Below are 10,935 nucleotides of genomic sequence, written 5' to 3' on the forward strand. Positions count from 1 at the left end.
ATAGGAATATTTGGGAATTTCCAAGACTGGATCATGCTTAGAAGTTCTCAGATGTCCAGATGTCTGGTGTTCCAAATGGTGCAGGATTTGGGGAAAGTTTGTTTTCAGACTCTCAGCCCTTGAGAGATCAGTCACCGTGCCAGAGAAAAAGCCAAGATACATAGGAAGTCCAAATGTGGACAAAGAACTACAGCTGAAGCCAGGTGCCAGTGGCTTACACTTGTAATCCAAGCTATTCAGGAGGCTGAGATCTGAGGATCACGGTTGGAAGACAGCATGAGCAGGAAAGTCCGTGAGACTCTTATCTCCAATAAACTACTCAGAAATAGGGGGAAGTGAAGCTGTGGCTCAAGTGGTAGAACACTAGCCTTGAGCACAAAGAGGCGCAAGGACAGATCCTAGACCCTGAGTTCATGCAATAGCTGATCTCCCAGGCAACAGCCAGCATCAATCAACTGCCAGTCATGTGAGCAGCACCCTAGACATTCAGTACAGCCCTAAGATGGTAACAGCCCCAATATACATCTAACTACAGCTGCACCAGCTTCCAAGTGAGAACCAGCCATCTGAAACCAGTCAACACACAAAACTGAGAGACAAGCAATACATTTAGGGATATTTATCTAAACAGAAATACCCCTTTGGCTTGTATTTTATCTGTGGTAAGATAGTGGAAAGAAGTCTTATGCTTCCTTTCAGTATCATTATCCTTATGGATTTTTGAAGTATTTGCTTGAAATCAAATACTCACTCTATCATCTGTTCACATTTTTCAATGAGGAAACAAAGGCTCAATGATGTTATATAAATTGTCCAGGGTTACATAATCCCTCATATACAGTCTACACTTTAAAATCATAGAAATGCTGCTAAAACTAGTTCAAGAATCAATAGAGTGGTTTCAGCAATGTATCAATGGTTCATGTCTATAATCCTAGCTACTTAAGGAAGGTGAGTTCTGAGGATCATAGTTCAAAGCCAGCCCAGGCAGAAAAGTTTGTGAGAGGGCTGGGAAGGTGGCTCAGTGGTAGAGCACTTGCCTTGCATGCATGAGGCCCTGGGTTCGATTCCTCAGCACCACATAAGCAAAAAGAAAAAAGCGGGAAGTGGCGCTGTGGCTCAAGTGGTAGAGAGTTAGCCTTGAGCTGAAGAGCTGAGGGACAGCGCCCAGGCCCAGAGTTCAGGCCTCATGACTGGACCCAAAAAAAAAAAAAGTTTGTGAGACACTTATCTCCAATTAATCAGAAAACTCTGGAAGTAGAGTTATGATTCAAGTGGTAGAGCACCAGCCTTGAGTGTAAAGGCAAAGGGACAGTGCCCAGGCCCTGAGTTCAAGCCCCACTACTTGCAAAAATATAAAAATTAAAATAAATTGAATAAATATAAATCTACATAAATATAAATAAATATAAATGTTCTTAATCTCTGGAGGAAGAATCAGCCAAATGTTATTATAAAGGATTGCAAATTAAATACTTTAGGCTTTCTGAGTCACACAGTATGTATTACAGCTATTAAACCTATAGAAAATATGTAAAAGCATCTATAGAAAATTCATAAACAAATAGGTGTGATTCGGTTCCTGCACTAAGGAATCCCACTTATTTTGTTTTAAATCCAATATAACTAGAGTTGATTTAACTCATAACCTAAACTCAATCTAGCCTTCAATTAATTTATTTTTTAAAGTGCCAATACTCATGGTTTTACCATGCTAATGTAGATAAAATTTCACTAAAATTAAGTTACTGGCTCTTTCTCATATTTTAATTTAGACAGTATTAAATATATAAAGCATTTTGTGTGTCTGTCTGCCTGTGCCTGTACTGGGGCTTAAATTCAGGGCTCTAAGTTCTTGCTTGACTCCTGGCTTCTCACTGGTTAATTGGAGATAAGGGCCTTTTAGATTCTTCTGTCTGAGCTCACTTTAAACCATGATCCTCACATTTCAGCCTCCTCAGTTAGCTAGGGTTACAGAACCAGTGAGATTTTAAGAAGAACAAGAATTTTAGAGCCTTCTCAACAGGTCTTCTAGAAATGTATCTTGCATATACCATTTCTGATAGTTATTTAGAACTAATAAAATTAAGACTGTTATGACACAGCACATGACTATGTGAAAGAGAAATGGAAAACCTAGGTCATCTTTGGAGTATTTACAAATAAGAAGCCAATTATGTATTCAGCAATATACACACAACACCCTCAAACAATTGTTTTTCTTTCCTTTTCCTGGATGCTTTTGTTCTGAAAGAAAAGTTTCAAAACCCATAGAAGCTTTCTGATCTTTGACTTCAGAGAGAATTTTAGAGCCTCAAGTTTACTGTTCATACTCACTCCCAAAACACGCCCCTGAAATATTCCCAGCTAATAGCTGGCTGACAAAATGATTAATGCTATTAAAACTGAAATAATTTACAATACCTTTATACAAAGTGGTAAACCACTCAGCAATGCCAAGTGAAGTAGTAACTGGAGGTTAAAAAGAATGAAAGGGAGAGATTTCATTAAAAGTGGAAACATTACTGAAAGTAAAATAAAATAGTTTGGAAAAAAATGTGCAAAGGTCTGGCAAGCATGTACTATGTTAAGGCAACAATCCAATTTCTTACTAAGGGAGTATAAAACAGAAACATAATCTAATGAAACCTTACAAAAGAATTCTAACAAACATTCTTAGATAAAAGTTGCATTGCTTGGTTTTATAAGTTGCCTTTTTACTCCTGGTAGACTCCAGATGGATTTGAATGAAAACTGAGTTACTTAAAATGATTTAAAAGTTGTATACTTTCCTTGTGTGTGTATGTGTATATGCACATGTACATATATAGATGGATGGATAGATGCTTATGTGTGCATACATGTATGTAAATCAACACTAAGAGAAAATTTTAAATGTGATAAGCCATAGTCTCTCAAAAGAAGTGATAGCAGAGAAAAATGAGAGTAAGCAGGGCGTCAATGTGATTAAAGTATAGTGTATGTGGGAGGAATATCAAAGTGGAAACCCCTTTGAACAATTAACATATATTTTCAAAAATGAATGACTGGAGGGGAAGGGAAAAAACAAAATGCTTAAATAGAGATACAGGTTGACCCATTGTAACAATGAGATGTACAAGACACTATGTTGAAAACAAACTTTACAACTTTGGCAGGGGGGGGGGGGGGGGATAGCTGTGGAGATGGAGAGGGAAGGGATAGTAGGGGAAAAACAAAGGAAGAGGCAACAATGTTTGATAGGAAATGTACTCATTACCTTGCTCATGATGAATGACTGGGCCAGGTGCTGGTGGCTCATACTTTTAATCCTAACTATTCAGGAGGCTGAGCTCTGGGGATCATGGTTTGAAACCAACCCAGGCAGGAAAGTCTGTGAGATTCTTTATCTCTAATTAACCACCAAAAGACTGGAGATGGAGGAGTGGTTCAAGTGGTTGAGTGTTAGCCTTGAGACAAAAAGCCAAATAAGAGCATGAGGCACTGAGTTCAAGCCCTAGTTACCAGCACACACACACACACAGATTAATAACTAAACATAGGTACACTGGAGCTAAGATTGCATATTAAGCATTAATAGTAAGAACTAGCCTGATCTAGGTGACTGGAAAGAAAATATTAGCTAGTTCAATTTACATGGTGAAGTTACTTTATATATATAAAAACAGAACATAGCAACTTACTTTTACATAATGAACATTTTCTTCCCAATCATTTCATAGGAGGACCAACTAGGTTTAATAAACACTAAAGTATCTTGTGTTTGTTTTCTAAAACGTTTTTTTTTTTTTTTTGGTTACATGGTGAAGTTACTTTATATATATAAAAACAGAACATAGCAACTTACTTTTACATAATGAACATTTTCTTCCCAATCATTTCATAGGAGGACCAACTAGGTTTAATAAACACTAAAGTATCTTGTGTTTGTTTTCTAAAACGTTTTTTTTTTTTTTTTGGGGTCCGGTCGTGGGGCCTGAACTCTGGGCTTGGGCGCTGTCCCTCAGTTCTTCAGCTCAAGGCTAGCGCTCTAGCACTTGAGCCACAGCGCCACTTCCGGCTTTTTTTTCTTATGTGGTGCTGAGGAATCGAACCCAGGGCCTCATGCATGCAAGGCAAGCGCTCTACCACTGAGCCAACTTCCCAGCCCCAGTTTTCTAAAACGTTTTAAGCAAGCAACTAACGTTATTAAAAAGCAAAAGTACTTGTTCTCTCCTTTTAAAGAAGCTTGAGGGAATGATCATTAATAGGAAAACTCAGGGCATTCTCATGATCACAAAACTTGGAAACTTTTCACCTTTACAATTTCAAGACCCTTTTATAAACAAATGCAAGGTTTTGCTTTTTTGTTTCGTTGGGGCTTTTTGTTTTGTTTTGTTTTTTGGTGCTGTCATGAGGTTTGAACTCAGGGCCTGGAGCCCTATCCCTGATATGTTTTTGCTTCTACCACTTGACCCACAGCTCTACTCTGTCTTTTGGGGGGGGCGGGGAGGAGAGGAATGGTAGTTAATTGGCAACAAGTGTCTTATGGACTTTCTTGCCTGAGCTGGCCTTGAACTGTCATCCTCAGATGTCAGTCTCTTGAGTAAGATTACAGGCATGAGCCACCAATGCCCAGCTAAGACATGAATGCTTATTCTTCCAAATAGTGACATTATATATGGCTGATATCTATATATCTATAGATATAATTATATCTATAGATATATATACCTATATATCTATAGATATAATTATATCTATAGATATATAATTTTATTTTTTAGATTGAAAAACAAAGGAAACCTATTCATGATCAACAAATACACTAAATGTACCTCACTAAATGTACCTGGAGGGCTTGACTTTTGAAGGAAAGCTTTTCAACATCAACTATTTGACATCTTATTTGGAGGATTCCTTTTCTTGTTATAAATACATAAGGCTATTATTTTTGGAGGAAGATCCACTGACAGTCAGTTTTATCTACCCTATCACTGTTGGATATGTTTTAGAACAAGAAAGTCACTTTCTTTCTTTGTGGGCTGAGATATAAAGCCATAATCTGATGTTATTTGCATGTGTGCCAGTACTGGAGCTTCTAACTCAGGGCCTGTGCTCTGTCCCTTGGTTTTTTGTTGTTGTTGTTTTTTCACTCAAGGCTAACACACTCCATTTCTGGATTTTTGGTGGTTAATCTGAAATAAGAGTCTCTTGGATTTGTATTCCTGGGCTGGCTTTGAACTGCAGTCCTCAGAACCCAACCTCCTTAGTAACTAGGATTACAGGCATGGGCCACCAGCACCCAGCTCATCCTCCAAGTGGCAAATAATACTATACTTCACTAATGCATTTTTAAAAAAATAACTAATTTTTTATTTTCCATTGAGAAATTTCTTCAACATTTCACATCAAACTAAAGGTTAAGAAAAAAGAAGAGAATTAAGAAGCTAACATAGCTAAAACCACAGTTTGCGAGTCTCTCCTAACATAATGTCATATAAGTGGCAGAATTGGATGTCTACTGGTTTAAGTCAGAAAGAGATGGTGTTATGTTTCTGAAAAATATAGCTCTTCTATCTCTTTCACAAATAACTATTTCCAGGTGATAGCATGAGTTGCTGATACATTGTAACTTTATAACTCTCTGAAAGAATCTTGCAACATCTAGTATGTCAGATATCTTTCATTTAAGTCAAACTGGGACAATATTCAGACAACTCCACTTCTTGGTCACATGATAAAAATATTATAAATTACAAAAGGCAATGAATATAAATGGTAAATGGAGGAGGTTGAAGAAGCATATCTGTGGGCAAAAATGTACAAGGGTTTTACTTCTTAAGATATTTTTTCCTAGTTTAAAAAGTTAGAAGTATTCTTACAAATGTTGGAACAAAGAACTAACTGTTTGTTGAAATGAAAACTAGCCCAAGAGAACATAGAATCTCCAATGAGGATTGAATAAAGTATTTGGTAAGATACACATTTAAACTGTATAGGATATTTTGAAGGGAATGCCAAATAAAATTTTATACCCTCTTAATTATCCCAAAAAAAATCTTTAAAAAAATTTGGATACTCTAGTATAAACATGCAAGCACAAATAAGTTCTTAAAAATAAAAGCAATGTCTCCAGGAAACCCTTTCTCCCTTAATTGCAGTATTTTGCATGAAACCCAGAGGTATACAAAATTAATTTTGAGAGTCATTGAATTATCTGTATCTGATTTACATTTTATTTAATGTGTAAGTCTGCAGAGGAAAAATAGTTGAGAAGCCAATGATAAACAGTTTTAAAAAATCTTTGAAAAACAACTTCTATAATAAACAAAATGCCAAGTCATCAATTTCTTCAAATCACCAAATTTTCCTGAAAACTGGGAGGGGGGGTTGTTTTGTTTTGTTTTTTTGGTGATACCAATGTTGGAGCTTGAATTTAGGACCTGGGCACTACTGTCCCTTAGCATTTTCGTTCAAGACTGGCACTCTACCACTTGAGTCTGAGCTCCACTTCCAACTTCTGTTTGCTGGTGAATTGAAGATAAGTCTTCTGGACTTTCCTGCTCAAGCTGACTTGGAACCTTGATCCTCAGATCTAAGTTTCCTGTGTAGCCAGAATTAAAAGTGGTCGGCATATTCCCGTCTGTGTAAACTTGCTTCACATATTTCTAACCCTCTAAAATTTAAGATTAAAAAAAAAAAGTAGTCCACCCTTCCAAGGATTCCAAGACACCTTGCCCTAACTATATTTGAGCCTCTCTCAACACTTCCTAGGGGGTTTACGTTTTACGCATCGAGACTTCATATCATCCTATTGATCCCATTCCATAAGTAACCCCAGCAAGCTGAAAGACCAGGACAGGTTCTAAACACGTTCAATTCCATAAAGCCATTAGCAATAAATTTGATCTGGCAGATTGCTTGTGACAATAGAAACTGCTGAAGAAAGCACCTATTAGTCACTCTAAACAAACCCATCGGGATTAGAAGAATGAGTTAAGATCGTCTAAGGACACAGCCAAAAAAAAGAAAAAAAAGAAAAAATTAATCCAACTGGATCTGAGTCTTGGAGCATTCTCTTTTCACCGCCACTAATTTCTTTGCCTGGTATTGGACTCAAAGGTCCCCATCCTTCTTGCTACTCCCACCAAGTTAGGTTAAACTACTTAAAACAAGCCCAAATTGCCCTTCTTTCCATGAATTCCTATTTCTTGGTGAACTTCCGAACTTCAGTTGCCAATTTGGCTGGTGGGTTCTTGTTGCTGTCGTTTTAAAGATGCATGCCATGGGAAATTCGGCCTTCCCTTCTTTGTGCCTTATGTGATCCAAAAAGTGAGCGCGGAGAAGACCCAACCCTGGCACAACTCTGTGACTACAGGTCACCGCGCGCCTTCCTCAGCCACCCAGAGTGGACTACGGGGTGGTCGGCGCCAAGCTCAACACCTTGCGGAGGGCCAGAAACGCTGGATTTGGGAACTCGGGCATCTTGGGGAGGGGGAGAGGGGGTAGGAGGGTCCGGGTCTGTCCTTTCCAACCCCAAAGGCTCAGGGTTTCTCTGTCCAAAGCAAAGTCGTCCCACCACCTGTTGAAAAGGAGCTGGTGTGATGCGACAAAAAGTAATCGCAAAACCTGATGTCCCCCAAAGTGACCAAGGGACTAAAGTTTAGCCCTCCTCGGAGAGGACCCCAGCTCCGCACCACTGGGGGGGATTTCCCAGCGTCCCAGGGCGCAGGCGCGCGCGGCTGGGGAAGGGCGGGCGCGCTCACCTGGGGCTGCAGACGGGAAGGCCCGGCCCGGCAGCCTAGGGCCGTCGGTCGCCGAAGGGTTGAGCACCTGAAACGCCCATCGCGTGCCGTAGGACGTCCCCGCGGCGGGGCTGAGCTGCTCGGCGGCGGCCGGAGGGCAGAGCTTCACGGGGACCGGGCTGGCAGGCAAGGGCCGGAGCTGTGCGCCCGGGGCGGGGGCTAGGGCGGCCGCCAGACCCTGGGGTGGGGGCGGCGGCTGCACGCCGTGCGCCGTCCCGGTCGTCGGGGCGCTGCCGCCTCGGAGCAAGTTCTCGATCAAGAAACTCTTGCCCAGGTTGCCAAAGCCGGGCGCCGCCGGGAGGTTGAGAAGCGCCGAGGAAGCCACCACATCCCAGTAGGAGCCGGGGTGGGTCGCCACGGCGCTGGGCAGCATCGTGCGCGCTGCGCTGCGTCCCGCACCGGACCCCGAGTGTCCCGGCTCCCGACGACCGCCGCGGCCTCCGATCGGTATTATTTGTTGGCCTTGGGCGTCTTTTAAGGAACTGGGGGAGGAGGAGGGACGGGAGGGGGGGGACAAAGGGAGGAGGGACCGAGGGAGGAGGCGCAGAGGGAGGGGGCGCGGAGGGAGGGGGCAGCTGTGCGTTTCTGTGACCCGCACGCAGCAGCAGCAGCAGCAGCAGCAGCAGCAGCAGGGTAAGTTCTGGGGTGGCCCGGGAATCTATGCAGATCCCGAGGGGGAATTTTTCTCTAGAAGGACGGAAGGTGTGTCCTAGCCCATTCATTCTTGTCACCCGGCCCACCAAGTGACAGGCGCGGCCAACAATCAGGGCTACCCAACCCCACAGTCGGGGAGGGGGCGGGGGGCCCGGGGAGGGGACGCTTGGAGCAGGAGGTGGGCGTGGAGTGGCTTTGCTCGGGACATAGAGGTCCTCTTTCCACCGGGGGCCGAGCCTGGTCTCCTGGCTGGGACCCAGGAAGCGAGGTGGATGCTGCGCGCGCGCTTGGGACACGTGCGCGCACTGAGCTCCCGACGCCAGGGCCCTTGGCTGGCCTAGGTCTGTGTGTCTCTTGGTGAAACTTACAGACATCCTGGAGACTTGAGCTGAGTCATAAAAGGGCTGTGATCCTCAACTCAGGAAGAATAGGAAAGTAGTAGAGAGATAGCCCACTGTACCTAGAGTCATTAAGGACCCCCCATGTTTGAAAGTGGAAGAAGTTTTGCTAATGAATCTGCAGGCTCTGGGAGATCATTTGGGGAAATTTCTCGGTTTCTATGATTCATTAGAAGGTTCCGGTGTAGCTGGGGCACTTGTGGTTCATGCCTGTAATGCTACCTACTCAGGAGACTGAGGCTCACAGTTTAAAGCCAGCCCGGTCAGATAAACACAAAAGACTTGTATCTCCAGATCACAATGAACAAGCTAGAAGTGCAGGTGTTGCCCAAATGGTTACCGGGCCAGTCTTGAACAGAACAGGCCATAAGTTCAAGCCCCAGTATCTATACAAGAAATAAATAATAAAGAACATTCTGGAGAGGTGTATGCAGGCCCTGCATCCTGGAAGGAATGTTCTAATAAGATTTAATCTAAAGAAAGATCACAGATGGAAGTGGTGCTGTGGCTCAAGTGGTAGAGCGCTCGCCTTGAGCTGAAGAGCTGAGGGAGAGTGCTCAGGCCCAGAGTTCAAGCCCCATGACCAACAAAAGAAAGAAAGATCACAGAATTGAATTTGACCAATGACACTGGTCAAACACACAGAGGCAAGAAAAGCCAGCAATGAGTAATCCCTACTTGGGGTAGGGTGCTTCTCTGCAGAAAAAATGGGAATAAAGACAATTTTCTATTTAGGATTACAACTACTCTTTTTTTCTCTCTCCTGAAAATTTAAGTATTTTTCAATTAGTAAGTTTGCTAAGTGAAGCGTGGACATGTGAAAAATATAAGATATGCTTGTGTGTGTTATGTATGCATGCGTGTGTGTATGAGAGAGAGAGAGATAGAGAGAGAGAGAGAGAGAGAGAGAGAGAGAGAGAGAGAGAGAGAGAGAGAGAGAGAGAGAGAGAGAAAGGGAGAGCCAAAGGCTTTTTAACCACAAGACAACTTTCAAAGCTTCTCATTTTTGAAACTATCAATGGAGTGTTAAAACTGTGACTTCATTGTGATTTAGCACTTGCTACTGCTTCTTTCCTGCCCCAATTTATTTAGAATAAGGTTTTATAAGAAAGTCTGCAAAGTTTGGAGTCACATATGTAGTTTTACTCTTTATCCTAAAAATATTTTGCTCCCTGCCTTCAGTTTACTTGGAAGGTTGCCTAAAACTTGCCAGGCTGGATTTCCTTTAAAAAAAAATTCTTCTGGAATAATACAGAGATAAGTGTGGCCCCTGTACAAGGGTGACACGGAAACTGTATATCTGGAAGATAGTATGTATTTAGAAAACGTGTGCTTCTCCAGATAAACATATTAAATAAGCCATATCACAATTTAATGAATTCTATTTCCCACATGTTCTTAGACTTTGGGGGGAAAGGGTGGTATTGGGGCTTGAACTCAAAGCCTGAGCATTGTGCCTTAGCTTTTTTTGGGGGGAGGGGGTGGTTATGGGGCTTGATCTCTGGGCTGGGCGCTGTCCCTCAGCTCTTCAGCTCAAGGCTAGTGCTGCTCTACCACTTGAGCCACAGCACCACTTCTGGCTTTTTTTTCCTGCTTATGTGGTGCTGAGGAATCGAACCCAGGGCCTTATACATGTGAGGCAAGCACTCTACCACTTGAGTCACAGCTCCACGTCTAGCTTTTTGGTGATTAGAGATAAGATCCTGCTTGGGAAAGCAGGATCCTCAGATGTCAACATTCTAAGTTAATAGAATTGCAGGTGTCAGTCACTGCTGCCTGGCTCCTACAGCCTTTTTTTTTTTTCCTTTTTGGATGGTCCTGGGGCTTGAACTCAGGGTCTGGGCTCTGTACCTGAGCCTCTCTGTGCTCAAGGCTAGTGCTCTACCACTTGAGCCATAGCACCACTTCCAGATTTTTCTGTTTATGTAGTACTGAAGATTCAAACCCAGGGCTTCATGCATGCTAGGCAAGCATTCTACCACTAAGCCACATTCCCACCTCCTGCAGCCTTTTTAAAGTTGGGATTGGTCCATGTCATGAAGATCAAAATGTATTTGCAATTTTCAAGTTGTAATTTCCTATGCATTTATTAAATT

General features: G+C 42.4%; 1 protein-coding gene across 1 annotated transcript in view; it reads right to left on the bottom strand.

Annotated features, from left to right (window-relative positions):
* The window catches only part of Dbx2 (developing brain homeobox 2), a 32,852-nt gene extending 24,689 nt beyond the window's left edge, over window positions 1-8,163 (bottom strand). Inside the window, exon 1 of the mRNA XM_070034844.1 lies at window positions 7,749-8,163. Coding sequence (XP_069890945.1) covers window positions 7,749-8,160 — 412 coding nt within the window. The 5' untranslated portion in view covers window positions 8,161-8,163. The remainder of the gene's footprint in view (window positions 1-7,748) is intronic.
* Window positions 8,164-10,935: the final 2,772 nt, after the last annotated feature.

The sequence above is a fragment of the Dipodomys merriami genome, unplaced genomic scaffold (assembly GCF_024711535.1).
Source record: "Dipodomys merriami isolate MVZ:Mamm:240054 unplaced genomic scaffold, mDipMer1.0.p SCAF_10, whole genome shotgun sequence".
Taxonomy (NCBI): domain Eukaryota; kingdom Metazoa; phylum Chordata; class Mammalia; order Rodentia; family Heteromyidae; genus Dipodomys; species Dipodomys merriami.